We start from the raw sequence: 23,576 nt of genomic DNA on the forward strand, positions 1-23,576 counted from the left end.
AATATTCCATTACATGTTGTTGCTGTGTGACGGATGGCAGCAGAGGGGCAGTCTGACACAATGGCATCTGGCATGGAAGTATGGATTAAACAAAAGTGTGACACTGAATACCTCCATGTGGAAAAAATCGCACTCACTGACATTCACTGATGCTTGCTGAATGTTTGTACAGACCAAACTGTGGATGTGAGCACAGTGAGGAAGTGAGTGGTGCATTTCAGTAGTGGTGACCCAGTGTCACCTCTGCTGATTTTCACAAGCACAGCATGCAGGCTCTTGTTCATCACTGGTGAAAATGGATAGCTAATAGTGGTGACTATGTGGAAAAAATAATTTTGTAGATAAGAATCTGCTCTATCTATCAAACAGTGTTACTGTGCTCTTTGCAGCTGTGGTAGTTGTCATGGAAATAAACAGGAGGCATTACTTTTGGAGCAGTGTTTGTATATGTGGCCCAATGCAATTCTTCTTCACTGGATGCGGACCAGGCAAACCAAAAGGTCGGATGCCTATGCTGTAGTCCAACCATAAAGAAGAGACAGCTGTGAAGTCCATCTAACTAAAGTAATTACAAACATAAAACTTATTTCCATAAACATCTTGTTCCTGGTTGCCACATCAGAAAACACAGGCATCGCAGTGCATCGCTTGAAGAAGCAGAAGAGAGGGAAAAATTATCACCATAACAGAAAAACACTCCTGCACCCACCTCCACATACAATGCCAACAATAATGACATTTATATATTCAATCAATTACCATTTCCAACTCTGCTGCAGCTGTAGCTCTCAAGGACAGGACAGGCACACGCCTCAATGCATAATGCATGCACCTAGCAGAGGGCTCACCAATGAGCTGATGCTGCCAAGGCTTAACTCAGGCTGACATTAGCTCTGAATAAATTTTAATTAGACAAACACCTTTTTTCTGGCACTTAGGGAACTGTATGTGCCATCTCTTGATTAATCCTTCAAAACCTGAACCATTTTAATCAATTCCCAGTCATCGCAGACACTGACATTGTATACATGGCGTGCTGGGAGCTCCTGAGCAGCAAACATGCCTCCTTTGTATCACTGATGGGGGAAATACAATGATTTTCTGGAAACTTTTCACACCTAGAAGGGAAAATGTCACTGGTTCTGAGAGCTGTTTCTCTAAAAAATTAATTAGAAATTGCATACAGCCTGAATTCAGCAGAGGGGAGTGTTAGTGGATTATGAGCAACACACTGTATTAATTTACTACTTAATGAGCTTGTTATTCGTAAGAATGTGCACTGAAGAGCCTGAATGAACAATGTTCTGATCTTAAGTCTTCTCTGTATTCACACTGGCTCACTGGGGTTCTGTACATTATACGGTTAAACACAGAATCATAGAATCATAGAATGGTTTGGGTTGGAAGGGACCTTTAAGACCGTGTAGTTCCAACCCCTGCTATGGGCAGGGACACCTCCCTCTACACCAGGCTGCTCAAAGCTCCATTGAGCTTTACCTTGAATGCTTTCAGGGAGGGGGCATTCTAACATGCATTAAACAGGTATTTTTCTGCCCTCTGCCTGCATTACTGAAGTATGTCAACCACATGGACAACGAGAAGCAAATAATAACACCTCAGCTCTCCTATCATTTTTCAGGTAAATGCTTACATTTAAATATCACATCAAATCTCAAGGATTTTTGGAAAGGTTCATCAATATCAGAATCCACAACTATACTAACTTGCTAAAATCACTGTTTTGTTTTTTTTTTCCCCGCAGTTACAAATTTTCTAAACCAGTCCTGAAAAATGCAAACTCAACAATTTGTGACAACTCCGTGATTATTTGAAAGAATTCTTAGAACTGATTCTGGTGAAAAAGGAAAATGGGTAAGATCACTGAAAATATCATCGCTGTTTTTCATGGGGTCCACCATTAAGGCTGGGAGCAAGAATGAGCTCTGAGAGAACATAATTTTGGCTGAGGTAAGAATTATGTGTGACAAACAGAACTTGACGAGTACAAAATCTATGGGTTTAGAGAGTTTCTGCAGCTTTTATGGCTGGCTTAATGGAGATATTTAATTTAGCACTTCTCTCCTGTGATCCTTTGTACATAGGAATTGCTGAATAGCAGCTACAAGACCAAAAGCAGATTTTATGTTTTAGAAGTCTACAACTGCAGTCTCTCTTCCTCTCTTTTGCTGTCTCTATCATTTCATACAGAGGGAGACCAGATGAGTGGCACTGAGTGGCACAGCAGTCACACAGCGAGGCTGATGCAGCCCAACACAAGAGGCACATCTAAAGCTACAGCATCTCAATCCAGTCTGAACAACATATAGCTGTTAACAAAGGCATCGGATACCTACTGCAATAGTACCCAAAAATATAATACCATTCAATAATGAAGCAAAGGCTTTCTATGTAATTTCTAGATAATATTTGGGAAAAGCTTTATAAAAAGCATACTGCAAGAGTTCTGCTTATAGGTTCCTATAAAATAAACACACGCCTTTAACACAGAAGCTGTGCTGTGCATTTTCCCATTTTCCTGTTTTTGTCTTGTCTCACATTAAGTGTTTTTTTATTTCTTGGCATTTTTTGCTATTTTAAAAAAATTCTTCAGCCCTTTAAGTTCTCTAACTATTGTCTAATAGTTGGACATGGTCAAGTAATATTTACCTTCTCTGGTTTACTTGCTCCTTCTGTCCCTTCTCCTTCATCCACTTCGTTCTCTTGCACATTCTCATTTTCATCAAGAAGTTTCATGGGTACTGGAGGAGGAAGCTCATCCTCTACATCTGGTGTGTTGTCCAGAGGGCTTTCTGAATTAGCACTTTGGCGACTTTTTTTATTTCGGTCAACAGATGCATACTCTGCTGATTCAATTCTGCACTCAGGAATCTGATCCTGACCTTCAGTAACCATCATTGAAGCAGCTGACTTTCTGTTGCAGCTTCTTTCCATGTTGGCTGCTGCTCCAACATCTTTGATTTCCTTCACAGTTTCATACAAGCAGTCTTCAACTATGTTCTCTTGAGAGGAGCTGTCTTTCAAGACTTCGTAAGGCCCTTCCATTCCAAGACCTTGATCATTTTCAGCATTTCTAGCTGAGATGATGGTCTCCATGGTATTGTTAGGGGGAATACTGGGTAGTTCCCGGCTCTGGTGACATTTTAAGGATTTCCCAAGACTATCCTGTTCTAGCAGATCAGAAATAGATGTTTGTACTTCTTCATAAGGCTGGATACAGGCAGTTGTACTGTCCTCTGAGAGCACTACAGAAAATGATTAAAGAAGTATTTGAAACAACTGCATGACTGAGAAAGGCAAATGTGGTTTGCTACTCTCTACATTACTTCAGTTTTATCTCTCATTAAAAAGGATAAATGATAGTAATGCCTGAAAAAATCATCATGTTTTCACTTTACCAGAAGTTTTCATTTATGGAGATTTCTGCACTCTACTGCATTATTCTGACAACACCTTAAATACTTTGTGCACACTTACATCACTTCACAGTGTTCACATTAAGAATGGGTGGGTTGGCACAGGTATGTGAAGCTGGCTCGTACTTGGTTCTGTTGAATGTTTAGACTGCTGAGTCATCTCCAAAGGGGAATGTTGGCAGGAGGCCTCAAACCAATTGCATTTAAAATATCTTGAAGAGATTTTCCTCTTTCCACTTCCTTATTCTGCAGTCAAAAAATGCTTTTTTGCTGCCCTCTCCCTACCCAGCCTCACCTTGCTTAACATGCTGGCCAAATTCTCATCTGACCCACACCTCACTCAACCTTGCTGAAGTCAGCCTCACAGCTCACAACACTGAGAGCAGTTTATCAGAAGGCTGTGCCAAACTTCTCCTAGTCTTGCAGCACAGAATGTAGGCTGACAACCTACTAATGAGCCAGCCATATGCACAAAAGAGAAGATTAGACTTCACAAAGTAGTGTTGGTAGAATGTGTTTAAGTCACAGAAGTGGGCCGCATGTCTCTGTCACAAATAGGGCAATGAGGGCTGAAATTTATGGGACTTCTCATCTTACAGTGCTCACATAAGACATTTGCCTGTGTTCACAGATGTATATATACACATGCACATATGAGCACATTCCAGATAGTACAGGATATGTTACTTCATGCGACACTGTTTCTTTCAAAGATTGTTTCTGAATAGCTTTACAGCAGAGTTCCTATGTCATTCTCTTGGAAAAATCTCTTGGAAATGGAAGAACACCATTTCCTTTAGAGTGTTTGACATTATGACACCAATTGTGTCCATTATGTTCCCAAAGCAATCAGTGCCATTGACTTGGTGGTTGATGAGTATGTTTCTTTATTTTGTACTTTGGGTATGCAGACTCACACAGCCAACTCCCTTGGGATCCATAATCTGACAACAGAACCCGGGAAAAAACTTAAGGTGTGAGTAATTGCTGCATGAATGGGAAATGTGAGAAGAAAAGGAAAACATCCTTCTCCATTCACCTGCCTCCTGTGCAGACCTGGGGAGGAGGAGTAAGACACATGCAAGGTGTCCAGTTCACTCCCCATGCTCCCTGCAGGCTTCCTGAGGAACAACAGGAACCAGCCTGGAGAAACTTCAGCATGTTTTCCCATCTGGCCCTTGGGGATATCTGTGTTCTGTAGAAGGGTTGGTAGATAAGGGTAGATAAGCAGTCACCAACACAGTGCTAGCAAAAGAAAAAAAAACGTGTTTGATGGTGCTGCTCTTATAGCACTTCTCCTTCTCAAAAGGCAGAAACAGCAAAAGAAAGAAATATTAACAGAAATGATACACAAAGCATAAATAATAAAATCAAGTAAATCGGTTCCTGTTATGTGAAAGGGTTGCTATACACATCGTAAGCTGAATGTTATCAAACAGTCCAGAATCTGCCTGACAGCTGACAGCACTCCTCTTAGTGGTAGCTTCCAACAGCTGAATGTGTGGTGACTGCTGGTAGGCAGGAATGCTTCCCTGCACAGAGCTCTGCTCTGCATGAAGAGTCACTGGGAGATGTAAACAAAGCAACAAGTCAGCGTATGGAAACTGCAGTGAAATGCAATGGCAATGTTTAGAAACTCCTTTGGTTATTTGTCTCGGGGGGTTAAAGATTTAATAGCTTACCCTCCAGCTTCACAGTGAGCTGCAAGTAAGGGACATGGCCTTGGTGCCACAGCAAGCCATTGGCTCTCACCAGTGCTTTACCAAGAGCACATTTATTTTTAGGCATAGCTGAGCAAAGTATTTTCTAGTGATATGTGACTTCCAATGAGTGTGAATCTTTTTGAGTGCTCAGCAAAACAAAGAATAAGAAAAAAAGGAACTGTATTTGTTTCCTAAAATACAAAAATACAAGTGACAGCCTCCTACAGCACGGGTCTATGACCCAAAGCTGTTGTCCCTGAAGGAGGACCTGAAATATTTCCACAGACATGAGGAGCATTTCTAAAGCACCAAGGTCCAGCCATACCTCTGGTCACATCCCAGCTCCATAGCTGGCTGATGGGAACCCAGCAGGCTGTGCCTGGCGACCGGGTCTATCTGCACCTGTAGCTTTGTGGCAGCTGAGTTTGTGCCAGATCCCCCAGGGATCCAAGGGGAAACAAAGGGTATTCAGGCAAACAACAGGACTACACCCAAGGAAAGCAGGCGGCTGGAAACCTAAGACATGATTACAAATGACAAAAGTTTTGGAGCGTGGCTGAGTTGGGTGCTCTAAGTGTGGGCACTGCACTTCATGGCCATCCCTCCCAGCAGAGCCGTACTGCTCACCATCGCCATTGCTGAGCGCGCCGTTCTGCTCACTGCTGGGCGGCGGCTCCGTGGCGGAGCTGGTGATGGAGTGGCTGAACACCTCCTTCTCAGAAGGCTGCAACATAAAGCAGGTAGGTTGCATCAACATTTGGGAATACTCGTTTCCAAGAACGGATACATAATGAATTTCGTTCTCATCTCAGGAGTGCTGACTTGCATGTTTTATTGCCAGGAAGGTCAAATCGTACACACTGTTCTCCAAGAGTTATTTATGTGTTTACAGATGTTAAAACAAACCGATGCAAGTACACCCAAGGTGATCTCCCTTCCAAACTCTGTGTGAATAGAAATCACCACCACTTAAACAGTTAGAAGACAGTGGCTGACAAATGTGTAAACCACACTTGCACTGCAACCTGAGCAAAAGGAAAGCAGGAGATCTGGAGTGACAACAAAAAATTGAGATTGACTGAAGTTGTCCTCCTTTTACTGTTCCCAAACTTCTAAATTTCCCTTGCTCAACAGCCTCTAAACTCCTGATCTGTTTTCCAGTATTTTGCAAGGAGCCAGATGCAAACCAACCCCAAGGAAGACATAAGCTGCCAGAAACAAACACTTACCACACTCATCAGATTTTCATGATCTCCATTCTGATGTTTGGACTTCTTTTCCCTTAGTGAAGAAGTACAACGTTACTACAGATTACACTAATCTTCAGAAGTCAATCATTAATAGCTTTTACACAGGGAGCTGAACACAGCTGCTGATTCACAACATTACAAATTGAATAACTAAGGATGATTACAGGGACAGGTGTGGCTTCAACAGTAGGTCATCAGCAAGATAGGGTGGTGGTGAACATATCCTGAGGAGGTACAGTGAACACACACAACATTTTTTCTTGTTTAATGTAAGATCAGACTAAAGAGTTACTGATGGTAATCACAATATTATTATCATCAATTGAATTATATCTGAAACATTCAGAGATACATGATACATGGTATCAAAAACATGTCTTTTGATAACAGATGTGAGGTTCCCTAAACTGCATGAGTAAAACACGTCTATCTTCTAAAGAAGTAGAAGAAACCCACAAAATTCATCCTACTTCTACTCAGGATGCCAGCTACAATTAATAAGCACAAGAACATGAGCAGTTCAAGCAGCCTATAAATTGCATAGTAGCAGAGGCTTCGAACTTCACATTTAGATGAATTCTGCTTCAGTAGGAACTTTGCAGTACTCAAGGTCTGGATTGAGTTTTCAGTTTCTATAACTTTGGAAATAAAACCATAGAACTGTTGGAGTTTGAAAGGTCCCTTAAAGGTCTTCTGATTCAACTTCCCTGCAATGAACAGGGACACGTACAGCTAGATGAGGTGCTCAGAGTCCTGTCCAGCCTGACCTTGAATGTCTCCAGGGATGGGGCAGCCACCTGTTCCAGTGCCTCACCATCCTCACTGTAAAAATCCTCTTCCCTATATCCAATCTAAATTTTCCCTGTCTTCATCTGAAGTCATTTCCTCTTGTCCTATCACAACAGACCCTGCTAAAGAGTCTGTCCCCTCCTTTCTTATAGGTTCTTATTTTGAAATACTGTAAATAAAGGACAACCTTGAAATAATAATGCTTCCTCCCCTAGGTGAAAATGCAAGTAAAAAGGTGCAAAAAATACTGATGAAATGAAATCTGTGATACTTTTAAGTCTGTAATGCACCATACTTCTCACATTAACAACAGTTAAAATGCCCAGGTCATACAGACTACTGTTAAAGTGTTTTTAAAGTTCTTTGGAAGTTTTCTGACTCTGACATTTTAGAATGAGAAGATTTTGTTTAGTTTCCCATGTCCTCAACCATTTTTAAAAAGTAAGCTAGGAAGAAATTTTACATAATTGCATTTATGCATAAACAACCTGCCCTACACAATGACCTGCAATAAAAGATACTGCATGTAGACCTGCAACATAATCAGTTATTAAAGAGCTTCTCCAGATAGTTTCTGACAATGAATCTCAGTAGCTGCAAGGACAGACTCAGTGGTTTGATTTGGCTTTAAAAACATCTTTCTAGCAATGCTTCAAGGTTTGGAATGAAATTACACCTTCCAGCTCACGCTTTTTAGGGTGTCAAACAGCTGCTGGTAATGAGCACAACTGCATTTTGCTGTGTGAGCATTAGAGAAATTCTCCTGTAAAACAGCCTTACGTTGTAGATATATGTTATGCCAGAATAGGATTTTTCTATGGTTGTACAGCTTCCTGAAGAATACATTCGGCCTCCAGGCAGGTGTCTTCTAAGACAGGACAGACCCCATAGGATCCAACCCTTCAGAGAGGCTGGACTCAGCACTGAACCCAGCAGCCTCCAGGAATGGCCAAAGCAAAGCAGAAATACATAGAAGTGACTTTCCTTTTTCTCTACACTTTTTCAGTTCTGTTCAGTTCACCTCATTTTCTCAACTGATAACGGGTTATGGAAACTTTTACTTTTAGATCTCTCTGCGAAACCACCTGTTCTCTCAAAAAACCTGGCAAGTCCAAACGTCCAAATGATGAGTCAGGAAGAGGGAGCTGTATGTGTGTGTGTTGGAGAGAGGAGAGATCCCAGAGAAGAGGCATCTCCCAGCAGGACAGAGGGACTGATGGTGGCTGCTGACTTTTCCTCAGCAGGGACTAGTGCTAACGTACTGCTCCTGTCCTGCAAAACCCTGAGGACTGCTGGATCTGAGCAGAAGACAACTTCTCCTGTCTGGCTTATCCTTCCAGGTCACCCCAAGACATGCAGCCCTCGTTTCCCTTTTGCCTGACCACATCAGCTCTGCCTCCTGGTTTATAAAACTTTTGACACATTTGCACTATTTCAGCATAAAAAGGAAAACCTTTCTGCTTTTATTTCACCAGGAGACATCTTGCTTCTCCAGCTAGTTGTAAAGAAGCATTTAATACTACCATTGGTATAAAGAAACAGTATAGGATAGATGGAAGTATCACAGAATCATAAAGGTTGGAAAAGACCTCTAAGGTCACCAGGTCCAACAATCAACCCATCTCCCCCATGCCTGCTAACCTCAGTGCCACATTCACACATGTCTTGTACGCCTCCAGGGATGGTGACTCCATCACCTCTCTGGCTCCTGTGTGTTACCACTTCCTCTGAGAAGAAATTTTTCCTAACATCCCACCTGAACCTCCTTTGGTAAAATGTTGGTAAAATATCAAAGTTTTGACTTAAGTAATATAACTTAAAAAATGTTTTTAGATAGATCTTTCTGAGCATTGTGTGAGCTGATACCCAGGAGAATGCAGAAAGCCAAGATATGTCAAGGGGATCTATGAGTGAGACACAGGACGGATGGTGCTAGAGAAGGGCTGGCACTACCACTGCTCCCCTTCCCAGCACATCATTACAGTCAGCCTCCCCAGGGTATGAGAAAGCACCTAGCAAGCATACAGCATTACTCCTTCACAATGAAAATACATTTTTAGATTCCTCCTCTGCAGCAGAAAACAGTAAGAACTGCTCAAATTCAGGTTTGCTCTGAAAACAAATGTACTGTCAGGCACAAGCTCCCAGATAAATTACCCTGAGGGTAAAACACTATTGGAAGCCAACCCACAGACATACCTGTGGGCTCATCATGGAAAAGGCAGGGTAGTGTGAATTAACTTAGCTCTCCAAAAATGCAAGTGACTACTTTGCATTAACTTACTACAATGTGATAATTAGGTACTTCTGCACTTCAGTTCTCAGTGTTTCTCACTAATTAGTTACCGGTGCAGCTATTTCAGTCCATGCAATTACTTGAGAAATGTCATTGCATCCTAAGCTCCTGAGTCATACCTGTTGCAGCTGGAACAGAGGAAGATGAGGAAGGTGAGGAATAAGAGCGTTGTTACAGCTGCCAAGCTTCCCCACAGGATGACGTGGATCCGTCCGCTGCTGAGGAAGCCGCTGTCTGGTCCCATGATAGTAGCAGGAGCTGGTGTCACTGGGGATGAAGAGGCTACCTCTGGGAGAAGGCCAGCATCTGTGCCAAACACAGCTTCTGCGTCTGCAGAAAGAGAAACAATTTTGAAAGTTAACGTAGATTTTGAGGATAATGAATCTGACAACTCCAAACCTGGCAGGGGAGATTTTCAGATGGAGATCTTAGAAAAAAACAGTTCAGAGTGCAAGACAGCCAGAGAAAGATTATCTTCAGCTGCATTTCTGATGGTGACATAGAACAAACCTTGTCAAAGATTAATGCAGCCTGTTACATATCTACAATCTCAGCATGAATAAAATGTAGCACAATATCTCCGTGCTAGCTCTGTACTTGTTCCTGAGGAAGAAAGTTTACAAATCCACTTCAAGGCACAGAGTAGTCTACTTTGCAATGATATTTGTTAATTTCATTGAAAAGTGAGTTTTCAAAAAACAATTACTGCAAAGTTAACACGATAGAGTTGCAGCAGGACTTCACCTCCTGTCCCTGTCTCCTGTCTGCAAAGATTTCAGTGTTTAAAATACAATGACAAGTAAGTTACATAAGGCTTTAGAAAGATACCACAGATCTTTCTCACAGCAGATCAGCTCTAATCTGCCAAACTATTTCTACATGAAATACTTGTTTTCTTAACCACTGGTCTGAAAAGTAGTAATACTGAATTCTTTTTTTGCTTTTTCTCACTTAAGTGCAAATCTAAGATAACAACTAAAGAGAAAAACAGACACTGGTTTTTAAGAACTCGGATAAACAGAACTTTTGCTACAGCATAGAAGCCCCTGGATAAACATTCTGGGTTAACAGCATTACGATACGTAATTTTTATTATTCACTGTGTTATAAACATTTGTACATTTTCTTAATATAACACATTGTTGTCTTATGGCAATGTTGAAAATAGAAAGGACAGGGAGCAGCAGGCATGTCACATATTGTGAAAGTGCAGAACACGTTTTACTCGGAGAACCAACACCCAATAGCCACTGCAGCAGACCTCAGTGAAGATGATTACTTTGGACCAGCTCCTATGGTGGATTTTGCTGCCATGCTGAGCAATCTCTTTCTGCAGTTATTTTGTTAGACAATGAAAAAATGAACCTTTAAAAGCAATGAAGACCACTCTAGAAATGATGCATATTGCAGATGTAATTCTGATACAGCCCTGCCTTATTTCTCTTCTAAAGCCAAGGTTACATGCACAATGAGTCACTGTCACATCACTGGCCGCAAAGGCATGAGAGCTTCAGAGATGAGGAATCAGATTTAGTCAGGAACCCCACCAGTGACTGGTTGACAACCTGATGTAATTCCATTTACTATAATGCTTTGAGCCCAACCCATCAGCTTTATGTTCACCCACTGCTTTATGTTTTTGCCTTGCTGTATGCTGGGCATTTTGTTCAGAAGGAAGCTGTAAGAAACAGAATTCAGAATTTTCTGAAACCCAACAAGATTACATCAACTGGCTTCTCTTGGTCAACCAGATGGGTGACTTTGTCATAAAAGGAGATTAAGTTCATCAAACAGGACTTTCTCCTCATGGACCCACACTGGCGGTGACCAATGACTGCACTGTCTTTCAGATGTTTTTCAGTAACTCCCAGAATAATTTTCTCCACAATTTTGCCAGGCATCAAAGTGAGACTGACAGGCTGTAATTACTGGTGCCTTCTTTCTCGTCCTTCTTAAAAACTGGGACAGCATTTTTCAGCTTCCAGTTGACTGGGCCTCTCCAGATTCCCAAGGCTGTTGAAAAACAATTGAGAGTCTCCCAGTGAAGTCAGCCAGTTCTTTTGAGTCCCCGGGATGAATTCCATTGGGCCCCGTAGACTTCTATGCATCCAGGTGGAGCAGCAAATCCTGCACAAGTTTGAGGCTGGCTTGCCAAGAAGTGTAAGACACAAGCCAGAAATGAGAAACTCTACCAAGCAGAAGCCAAATGGAGAAAGTAAATGACCAAGGACTGAAACTGTACTTGTTCTGCAGTGAAAGCCTAAGAATGCAGATACCAAAGCTTCAACTGTAGATTGAGAGAAAGAAGTCAGAAATAGTCAAGTGCTGTGGCATTTGAACCAGGAGAGACAACTGCTGGAGACAGCAGCTACTTGCACAAGCTCAGTAAGCTGGAAGAGCTTGACAAAGAAGGAAGCCCTAAACAACAGAAGTGCGGCAGGCAAGGCGCGCCCCAGCGACTTCTGGCTCCTGCAGGAGTCTGGCATCAGTGCAAGAGCATCTAGAAGCTTTGCAACAGTCGTGCTTTAAATGTAGAATAGCAAGGTTAATGCATGGCTAATGTAATTGATTTTGAGCAGCCTCAGAGGCTAGCTTTAAAGAGAAACGTACGTGCAGTCATGTATGGAACAACAAACAGCTAACATCGAAGACCTCAGACACTGAAATGGTTAACTACTGCTTCTACAATAAAAAGCTATCCAGTGCTGCCCTCTGGTGAAGCTTTCTGTTAGGGGAAAGGTATGCGTGTGTGGTGTCCTCACGGCTGTGCTCTCGTGTTGGTGCTGCAGAGGTGAACACAAAACTCTGCTGCCAAGGATGGAGCCTACACAGTGTGTGATCACCTGGCTCGACAAGATGCCCTGCTGCCACCTCTGAGAGACTGCCAGACTGGAATGGCTTCACCTCGTGGAATAATCACTGGAACAGAGTAAGGAGCAGCTGAGCTTATTGTTTTTAGTGTGTAAAGACCTTTGAACATGAATTCTTTGGTTGCACTTTTTCCAGAGAAAGGAAAGGGGACCTTGGTTCATAAATCTCCACACAAGTTACCAGTGACACAAAACTCTAAAAGAGAGTAACAAAGTCAGACCTGGGATACCTGGATGAGGAGACTTGTTTCATCCACGACAAAATGGCAGCACTGTGGGGTACATTCACACTTCAAAACCACTGTCAGTTCAGTGACCTCATTGACCTCATTGCAGCATTTCAATACCTAAAGGGAGCCTACAGAGGAGAGGGGAATCAACTCTTTGAAAGGGTAGATAACAGCAGGACGAGGGGAAATTGTTTTAAATTGAGGAAGGGGAGATTTAGGTTGGACATCAGGGGGAAATTCTTTACAGACACAGTGGTGAGGTGCTGGAACAGGCTGCCCAGAGAGGTTGTGGATGCCCCGTCCCTGGAAGTGTTCAAGGCCAGGTTGGATCGGGCCCTGGGCCTGGCCTAGCATTAAGTGTAGAGGTTGATGGTCCTGCATGTGGCAGGGGAGTTGGAGTTTCATGATCCTCAAGGTCCCTTCCAACCCTGGCCATTCTGTGATTCTGAGATTCAGAAAACTAATTCTTACACTACACTGAACAGAATTTCTCCTTCTTGTTGGAATGTTCTGTTGCTTTTTAGGTATCAATATTTGCAAGTAGTGGAACCTGGGTGACAAATAACACCCATAACCACTTCCTCAAAATTGCACTTAACTGCACAATTCTTTTTGTGGGTTCAGAAAGACAGGCATTTCACTACATGACCTGCACTGTCCCTGAATAATGTGTTATTTTTCCTTACAGGTGCTACAAGGATAAAGCACAGCTCAGCCACTTCAGTGTGATTTGGTGGGGACAGAAGGGAACAATGCAAAAGCATTTATTTGTTGGTAAACTGAGAATAGAAAATGCACCCAAGGTGGAGAGTTTTAAGAGTGAGACATACAAAAGAGTGTGAGGAAGCTGCAATTTTGGGGAGTGCAGGGAGTGAGGATTTTGGATAGCGAGAGCGTGCTGCAAAAGCTCAGACCAACGCCTGAATTTCTTACAATGGGAGCCTGGGAATGAATGGCCTGGAAAGGTTCAGTGCACACAGGACCGAATGACCCAGGAGGTTCCACTCTTTTGGTTTTAATAATGAATTGTAAATATAGACTAGGCAAAGGAAGAAATTGTTCCAACAACAGAACGACTTCAGATCTGCGAACCCAAATGCAAAAGGACAAGATGGACACTGGGATCACAGCTCTCTCTTGTAAATTTCAGAGCAAGAGCTGTTCCTTCTCAGACCGTAAGATCTCCTACCAGCCCACTACTTCCATTTCCACTTCCAGTGGGAATTGTGCTCAAGATTAGGTCCACAGCAGTAAATTTAACACAACTGGGATAACTGTCTTATACTGGAGCCAATTGGCATGGCACAGTCCAGGTTAAACTTCTCCATAAAATGGTGTTTGCATCCCAACTGTCCACCAGGAGTGGCCCCTGGCCTGAGATATAGCTCATGAGCTGTGCTTGGGAAAGAGCCATTTGATTGCAGCCAAAAGTATGGCTCTGGCTGCCCTAATACATTAAAAGCAGATTGCTTTTATCTCAGACCAAGAATCTGATGAAAGTGGGTCCTTTTGACCTCAATCCCTCGTGCCAGAACTCCTTCTCTCCTTTTGGTACTCCCTCACCACAGGATGTGCCCAGTTTTCCACCCAGCCCAGCTCCTTTCATCAGCTTCCAGCTCCCATCCCTCTCCTCGAGTTCTCACTTCTGTATGCTGCCAGAGGCAATCCCCTGTTATATGTGACAAAAGCAATGGTAATATAGCAATAAACAAAATCATTATCCTTGTTTTAAGTTGGTGCTGGGTACCTAAGAGTAATTGCACATCATTAAATACTGCTGGAGACAACATGTAACAGGACCGCTGTCTGCACTGATGTCCTGCTGGCAGAACTTCTCTTTACAGTGCTGTGACACCAGGATAAAGGCTGTGAGCCTTCTCCAGACACACTGTAGGAAACTTGTAAGACTGGATGGTGTTAGTTTTTCTGCTTGTGTCTTGCTGTGTTCCAGCTTCTAGCTGATTATATGTGGAGCCAGCACTGAACTATGCAAACACAAAGACCAAGATCACCTTTACCCATGTCTGTCTACTGCATTTCACTTTGGAGCTGGTGTGCACAAAATCAGGACAAATTCTTTCCCTTGACTGATTAATGTTGTTCTAGTACAGTTGCATTTTGAGCTAGTTGGCTCAGCAGCACCCATGTAATGGGAACAGTTGAAGACAAAAAGACACGTCTTATTGCAGGCAGTCAAGAACTGCTACAGCAGACCAGCTGTGCACATAATTACTGGCTGGTCCTGAAAGCCCAATGCTGGAAGGAATTACTGACATGGAGTTTGCTGCTGTAGGCTGTCAGACAAGCCTTGCTGAGGTTGTGTGTGCCATCAGCCTTCAAACAGCTCATATTTCTGCTCTGCAAAACAGCAGACTGATGAAGTCCTGATCTAATCCCCTCTGCCCATATCTACTTTTACAGAAATCACAGCTGGCTTATCAAAGGATCTGTGCGTTTTCTATACTGAAAAAACAGATCTAACACAAAATTGAGCAGTCCCAAACTACTGGTCACTTTTAACTCCTTTTAAATCTTAAGACTCTCTGTAGAGAAACCAAGTCTCTCTGAAACCATCTACCTGGGCTATAAAGGTAGTGAGGCACTGGTTGCCCACAGAGGTGGTGGATGTCCCATCCTTGGAAACATCCAAGGCCAGGCTGAATGGAGCTCTGAGCAACCTTACTGAGCTGCAGGTGTCCCTGTTCAATGCAGAAGAGTTGGACTAGATGACCTCTGAAAGTCCCTTCCAACTCAAAGGATTCTGTGATTAAGAAAAAATGAGAGAAGGCCTTTGCCTTTGTAAATGCTGATGCACACTGCAACTCGTACTCCTGCTCCATGCAACTCAATCTTGCCATGTTAGACCCTGTCACCGCAAGGTCCACATTTTCCAAGTTGAACTGACTTCTGCTTCTATGGTTTATTCCCTACTCCTAGTAGAATTTAAGCAACTTGCAAACTCAGAGCCATCTTTGGGTACATACTCTTTCTGTATACCTTCCTTCCAATTCCACAGCATCCAAGCATAGACCATCATAAAATCACGCTTCTACCACCTGCACTTCTGCTGTACTACAGCGCATCCCAAACAACATCACGCTTTGCTCCTTCATTCCCTCTGCCTGGCTTTCCTTGTACTCACTCTGTCACAGCCCTCCTCTCCTCTGCAGCTCCCATTTCTTGACCCTCCCCATGCTCCACAGTTCCTAATTGCACGTAACCCCACACTGTAGGCATACTTAGAAAGATGTTTTGAAAAGCGGGAAAAATCAAGAAGGTCATATGAATGATTAAGTCTGTGAATTCAGGAGTCTGCTTCAGGGATGGAGAATCTTTTCTATTAAAACAGTGGAGGATTTTAGAAAATAAGTGATGCCCCAGGAAGGTTTTCCAGCAGATTGTAAAACTGGATTTCCAAAGCAGGAGAGCACAACTGCATGTGAACATGACTATGTCCCAGCAAAGCACAGCCCACATCCAGGGCTTAATAAATGTGCATAATTACGCACCCAACCTGTCCTGCAGCCAGCAATTTTATTTTGCCACATCCCCAAGATCCTTCTGTGTACAAGCCAGGCACTCGCACATTTCTACTGAAGGCACCTTGCAATAGAAATCATGACCTAAGCAAACCCATTTTAAAACCAGCAGTTCAGAGCTCACGGATCCATGCCAGGGTGGGGGACCACATCACCCCATGTCACTGATGCAAGAACCCCAGCACAGGCATGGCTGGGGCAGCGCTGAGGACAGAGCTTCCCAGCACAGAGCATCAGGGGGGCCTGGGTGGCTGCCAGAGGATAAACTGATAATGAATCTGTGAAACAGCTCGCAGGAACTCCACCACATATTTTCCCCAGGCTTTGGCAGCCAAGTAATGACTGTCTCAAACACTACAGCTGAAAAGCTTTATCTGATGAGTGACCATGCCAAAGATTACAGCTTAATTGTAGCCTATTATTCTCTTTCCCACACCCCCACAATATGCCATATTGCTTTCTGGCTGCAGTGAGGTAATTAGACCACGATTACTGCATACTTTATAGCATACAGAAATGAAAGCTGTCTTTGTGAAGTGTTTTCCAGCTCTGACACTAATATTCCTGATAGCTGTGCTTTTCCTGGAACTGGATGCCATTTCATACTAAACACAGCCTGTTTATAACTACTCTTTGCTGGTTATAATTCTACCATGCCAAGTCCCCTTTTAGCTTTTGCAGTGCAGTAACATTCTACATAAAGTGGTTTGGTCAAACTCAGGTAATAATCATGGAAATAGAGAAATTATCCCTAACCCGGAAAGCAGCCATACACACAGAGACTGCCTCTGCCATCTGACCTAAAAAACCTCCACAGTCCACGGCAATCTCACTCATTTTCAAACTGATGTCTCAATCAGGCCCACAAAACAGAGTGGATAGACAGTACTTTTCCATAGGCTACCTCTGACTTCCGAAAGACCCTGAACTTTCAAAGATACGGAAGCTTGCAAAATATGCAGCAGCAAAACACAATGTTCTGATTGTCTGCGATGAAATGGTGCTAGAGAAGACTATAGAAGAACTTCTGTACGTTTAGATCTCTAAAAATAGGCTGCTGCTCACACAGACACTATCCAAAGGATTCCAGCTGAGAGGTCTCACCTCTGTGCTCAACACAGGAGAACACCAGATGACTTCCACTGACTAGATACTTAACTTCCACAGTGGCAGTGCTTAAGTACATATGCTGAGATTACCTTAGCTGAGAAATTTAAAAATGCCATCTATCAGTGTGTCTATGTTAGAGCCTTTAATGCATCTTAACCGAGGTACCTCTAAAATGATGCACATCAAAATTGTTCCAGTTCTGAAAAAGCAAAGCGAAAGAATTTTAAAACTAATAAACCCATTACTGAGTGATGGCACTGGCGTGTAGTTTATAGATACAGAAGCTGAAAGGAAGGAAGACAAGGCAGGGTCCTTGGAGGTAAAGGACAAATTACATCAGAAGGACTTGTTATATCTGAGATTAAATAATCTCAAAGGAAGATTTAGTGAGAATGGAGCCCTATAATATCCTGCAACAAGAGAAGCAGCAGTCAGTGATCTGGCTAATTAAAAAAAAGCGTTCACACTGTCATGCATTTTATAAAGCCGAGATTTCCTTCAGGCTCAAATTCCTTGTTATTCACTCCATTCAGTAAAGCCATTTTTCCACTTGGCGTTTGTGTTTCATTAAAAATGCCATCTTAAAAAAAAAATCACATATGCGCATATGCAAAGCCTTCTGCATCACCACAGATGCTGAAGCACTTATGTTCAATACAGATAAGGACAATGCAGCACATTAGAGAATCTCCATATAAACAATTTCTCATGAAAGAAGTCCAAGACAGAGAAGGCTTCAGTAGCTGTTGAAGAGACCTTTGGGAGAGAAGAGAACTAAGAGGAGCTCCTTCAAGTTGGGAACACAACTTGGTGGTCCTTGATGGGAGTTGTTGCCTTACTTAGCTTCATCCACTAGAAAACAGTCTAAATTGATTGCCTGTATAGTCTGTGCAGTTGGCAGAGACTAACTTCTGTTTGCAGAGAGATGGTACCTTCAGTCCTGATCAGACTCAGTGTCCTGTTACAGACCAGACCATAAGCCCTTCGACAGTTAGAATTAGGAGGTATCTATAAAGAGGAGCAGGAGAGACTAATGTTTTGTGATGTACCACAGATACCAGTTTGAATTCCTGTCTTCAGACACACTCATTTGAGTTTACTTTCTTGGCTGACACATCCAAATGGACAGCATGGCTGAGCATTTGCATGCTGCAAGCAGCACTCATAGATCTGATCTTCCATGGTCTCCTGCTGCTCTTCCATTTAATTGCAATTTCTCTCCAAGAAGAGCACAACGATGTCACTCCGCTGCTCCAACTCTAAGAGGTGACCAGGGAAAGAGACGAGGCAATGCAAAAGACAAATTCCCGCACATCCTACAGCATCACCTCCACACAGAGAAGGTAATAAGACAAAGCTAATCAAAGCCCGTCCTGCCCCCACAATGGCTCCCTGGCATTTTATCTGCTGCTTTCCTGCGGTGTAGAGGGAAACATAAAGCTCCAGCTTGATCCCAATGGGCTGAGGCAGTAAAAGCTAATCTGTAGTCCTGTGGGAATGATCTATGAGCAGGGCTCCCTCCATGCACACCCAAACCCCTCACTCCCTCCTCCACAGCAAATATGATTATAAGATCTAATGAGCTGCAACTAATGCAATTCTGAATGTCTTCACAGCTAATGAAAAACAGGTCTTCTCCTTCGAGGTTTAATTGAGATGTTTGGTTCATGCACTGTAGAGATGAAACTCTCCACAGAGCTATGTATGAATACTACATGTATATATCCAGCAAAGCCAGTTGCCTGACGCATTCCTGGGCTCTTTCTCCTGACTTATGGATATTTGATGGAGATACTTAAGCTGAAGAGCACTGGCAGGAAAACACCAGTGAAGGGAAATGGGCTTCATGAACGAAGTATCTTTTTGTATCACTGCAAGGAGAATCCCTAGTCTTAATATCATGTACTAACTACCACTTTGTAACCTGAGCTTGGAATAAACAGAGCATTTCCTTGACAAGAATAATCGTAATGCCTAATAAAAAAAAACACCTCTTTGCTTCTAAGCAAAAATGGGAAGACAGAATTGGGCCTTTAGCTGTAAACTTGAACTTACTCATCCACAATCAACTGACTTAAAAAAAAAAAATCTCTTTTTTTCCCTTTGCTCCAGTTTGGTCATTTTGCTGCCTGTCGGCATCAATTTTTCTGCAGTGTAAATATTGAGACCTCCCCTGCCTCCCTGCCCTGCTATGCTTAGCACAACTTTAGCAGGGAGACCCACGGCATGTGCTCCACTGAAGAGATAAATACAACACCCCTGCTGCAGAAAGTTTTACTACTGCTCTGAGTGAAGAACTGCCAAAGCATTATGACAGACAGCAATTGCTATTAGGTGAGACATGCGGAGCATCAGTCGCTCCCCACAATCGATAACCGGTCTGCCTTTTCTTCCTTCATTTTTTTGTTTTGTGCTGACCCAGTCATTACTTTTCTTTCCCCACAGAAATCCATCTTGTTAAGTCTTTGAAGGCAAATAATAAGATGGGAATTTGATGAAAACTGAGATCAGATGCAGGATAACTGTTCTCCAGAGAGAGGAAAGAAAGTGAAAACCGAGCTGGTAAGAGTAGTAGTTTTACACTGGTGATATACGAGGGGAAAAGCAAACAGCAAGCTTGAAAACTGTGCATGGCCGGTCAGCTGTAAACACCTCCTACTTACAGAGCCTGTTGGCTGTGCAAATGTGACCACCGCATGGACACACACCACATAACAGCCACTGCTTCCACTCTGACATGATGAGGAAGGCCCCACCTCTGTCATTTTGCCTTCCTCAGGTAAATTCACCTGCCCAGCCCTCCTGTCCTCACAGTGCCTCTCTTCTCTTCCTACCTGCAGGCTGCCTGCTGCTGCCGCATCTCCATCCACATTCAGCACTGCTCCATGAGCCCCCACCCATCCTCCACTCACCCAAAGGGCTCAGTGTTACATCCAGCTGGGCACAGTTACCCCACAGCAAGCTGAGTATTTCTCACCACGTTTGTTTTTACACCCCTTTTCCCCAAATATTTTTCTATATTAATATATCAACCAAACATACTCGCATGAAGACCTTAGAGAATTGCCAGTACTGATACCAATCACTGATCACTTTGCTTGTGGCTCATTCACATTTGGATACTCGAGTGGTGGGAAAAGACAGGGCATATCAGAAACAAAAAGGGCAGACAACAAGAAATACATGAAGACACTCTCTCAGAAAGAGATGACTGAGATGAAATAATAGGCCAGCTTGCCTAGAATGTGACAAATAGCATCAAGTAACTCAGAAGACACAAACATGCATGTGATAATGAGAAATAAGCTCCACACCATACACTGCTAGAATAAACTCCCCAGTTTCAGCAGCTAGTTATGTTTTACAGTTCACCATTACATCACTTTCACAATACTCTGGTCAAGTCTGAATTTCCTTCACCAAGCAGTGTTTTATCTGCTTTATCTTTATGCTCTGAATCATTTGCCAGGCTCAGGCCTGATGTAACGCCCTCCTGAATATGGCTCATTTTAAGAGATAACCCAACACTAATGATGAACAAACCTCTTTTCATTCTCTTCCACTGCTCAGGGAGACAGTTTTATTGTAAAGTAATCAGATTCTGCAGATGGAAAACAGCTTAATGGGACAGTTTTCTAAAGAAAGTATTCACAAATCAAGAGGGTGACCGCTAGTTACTGAAAACTGAAATGCTTACAGGTTAATTTGATGGCAGCAGCAGTAAGTTGATTTTTGCTTCTGTTGAAAGACTTTCTTGACTATGCCAGCCAGCTGGGTAACTGCCTGCAGAGCAGAGGTCATCCTGCTCTGAATTTCCTTAGATGCAGCACCTACTTGATGTGCTACCTTCAGAAAAACAGCCGTGTTATCCTTTCAGACAATTCTTTCTGAGTTTCAGTAAGACATGACCAGAGACCTGAGTTTGGAGCAGCTGATGAACTCCATGCCTTTCTGTTTCAACAAGAGAAACGCAAGCCTATGTTTGGTCGAAAGCAAGCAAAAACAAGAGAAAGGCTCATCACAAGCTTTATCCCAGTTTCACAAGCCTAAAAATAGCAGAAGGGAGCTAATAGACTTTATGTGGGCAAGAATGAGAATCCAGACCAGTGAGTGAGTCATTATTCTTAGCAAAATCCCCCGTTTTGGAATTGTTACACAAAGGCACGCACTGACCCAAATAAATCACGGCTCCTATCCTTCCCCAGTGCATTCAAACAGATAAAATGCTGATGAGCACCAAAAATGTTTTGGGAAAAAAGCAAGCATGAAAAAAGCAAGAGGCCACACAGAAAAATCTGCATGGAAACTGCCAAAAGAAAAAAAAAGAAAAAGCACAGCAGCTGGTACACAAATGCTAACAGGCAAAGACAGCACTGCTGGCAAAAGCCGGTGAAGCGAAGGCAAGGAAAAGGCAAAATGATAACTAAAATTTCAAAGGTCTGCCCAATGGGAGGAGGAAGCAAGCCAGTTACCACGGAGTGTCCACTGCTGTCTGGGAAAGACAGCCTTGTGACCCACTTCAGGACGCCAATTTATCTCAGTACCCTGGGGCTGCCCAGCGATCCTCAGGGACACCAGATTTCCTGAGGCAGCTCTGTGATGCAGCTTGGCAGAGATGTCAGTGGGGATGCACAACTCGATGCAGGAATGGCAGGAGATCTGTCCCCTGCTGGCACAGCAGCTGGCAGCTGGCTGACACAACCGATGGCACTAAAAAGGGCTCCCAGCACCTGTCTTTAGGCAGATGAGACCTTCCTCCAGAGACTCACATTGAGCTGACCTCAAATGCCCCACAGACTCTGCTGCCTGCACTGACCTATGGCATACACAGAGTATCAGGTGTGACTGTGACCTTCTCAGGACATCCACAGCACCCGGACCTGGCTGGCGGAAGGGCACAGGACCTACAGCTCATGCTTCCCAAAAAGCAATTTGAGACCAGTTGATGGAGGCCTTCATCTCTCTTCATCTCCTACATCCCCAATGTAATGGGGCTGGAGGATGCCTGCAACCAAGACTCTTAATGTGCAGTTGAATCCCATATTAGTAATGGCATTCATAAGTGCTACACAGATCTTTCTCTAAAATCATTTCCTACTCAAGGGCTGAATGCTGCTACCACTAAATCCTTATCAAAAAGCCTTAAGGATTTATTTAGGGATGAAACATTTTGGTCCAGTATCAAAAAACTATTTTCTGCAAGCAGAACAATGCCAGAACATCGCACTTCTTTCCAGTTGGCATCACAGAAAGTGGATGATCAGATTTTCAGAAAGACTCAATACCACAGAGCCTATAATGCTTAATTATTTGATGGTGCTTAGGAGTGAGGGTAGAAAAGAGGAGAAGCAGACAAAACCACACGAATCCGGCCATCATATGAATATTTAAAACCCTTCTGCAGAGCATCAGTGTGTGTGCTCATACCAACATCGTGTTCAACATCCCCATGCAGCTACAGAAGGCATGGGTAAGCATAAAATTAATAAACTGTCTAAAGACTCTGATTCAAAAACATGTTCTTCTCCCTTTACGAGCCTTTTAAAACAAAATATTCACTTCCCTGTACATTTTCCCCATTAAAATTTTATCTTACTGTAAAGAGATAGGTATGTAGAGAACTTCTGGCCCCATTCTGTTCTCAATTGCTGTCATACTGAAAGCAGAATGTGGTCCCCTCTGTGGAATTAGCTGCAACTCCAGCTTTCTTTTTAGTTAATGCACCATTAACATACACGTTTCTACATGCTAAAATATGAAAACTGCAATAGAAGAAATTATTTGCCCTATTAAGTTACATCTAAGTAAAATAAATAATAAAGCCTCTTATTATCCAGTGAGACCAGAGAAAAAATAATGTAGGTACAAGAAACTACTGAGACCTTAGAAAAAAATACAAAAATATTCTTGCTGCAACAGAATTACAAAAATTTTAAGCCATGCCATGTATTTCTTTGTTTAGGCTGATCTCCCTTTGCCTTTATTACTGGTGTGCCACTATGAAAATATATCCAGGTACCCTGTGGTTAGTGCTAAGCATTAGTTACTATCTTGTGAAAGTCAGCTGACACTTAAATGTCAGCCTTCAGCATAAGTCTGCTGAGATTTGCTATCTTCTCAGAGTAAATCTATTATACTTTAGTAAATAGATAGGATATAAATGTAGTAGTAACTCTGCAGAGTTTAAAATAGGAATTGCCACTGTATTAACAGGCTTATGGCAATGTTACTTACAAGTGTTTGTTTTAAAGTCTCAGCAGGCTCGTCCTGATGCCTATGGTGTAAAACCATCTGCTGAACAGACAGAATCGATCTCTGAGTGTGTCCTGCTCGGTTTGTAAATTTACCTACTGTG

The 23,576-nt window shown here is 42.8% G+C and overlaps 1 protein-coding gene across 7 annotated transcripts in view; it reads right to left on the reverse strand.

Annotated features, from left to right (window-relative positions):
- Window positions 1-23,576, reverse strand: part of PAG1 (phosphoprotein membrane anchor with glycosphingolipid microdomains 1) — a 107,695-nt gene that overhangs the window by 12,901 nt on the left and 71,218 nt on the right. For all 7 annotated transcript variants that reach the window (XM_031590932.2, XM_090137754.1, XM_090137752.1 and 4 more), the window contains 4 exons: window positions 9,592-9,802; window positions 6,367-6,418; window positions 5,765-5,861; window positions 2,668-3,263 (listed from right to left, as the gene is read on the reverse strand). In XM_031590932.2, coding sequence (XP_031446792.2) covers window positions 2,668-3,263; window positions 5,765-5,861; window positions 6,367-6,418; window positions 9,592-9,716 — 870 coding nt within the window. In that variant the 5' untranslated portion in view covers window positions 9,717-9,802. The remainder of the gene's footprint in view (window positions 1-2,667; window positions 3,264-5,764; window positions 5,862-6,366; window positions 6,419-9,591; window positions 9,803-23,576) is intronic.

The sequence above is a fragment of the Phasianus colchicus genome, chromosome 3 (assembly GCF_987193195.1).
Source record: "Phasianus colchicus chromosome 3, bPhaCol1.hap1.1, whole genome shotgun sequence".
Taxonomy (NCBI): domain Eukaryota; kingdom Metazoa; phylum Chordata; class Aves; order Galliformes; family Phasianidae; genus Phasianus; species Phasianus colchicus.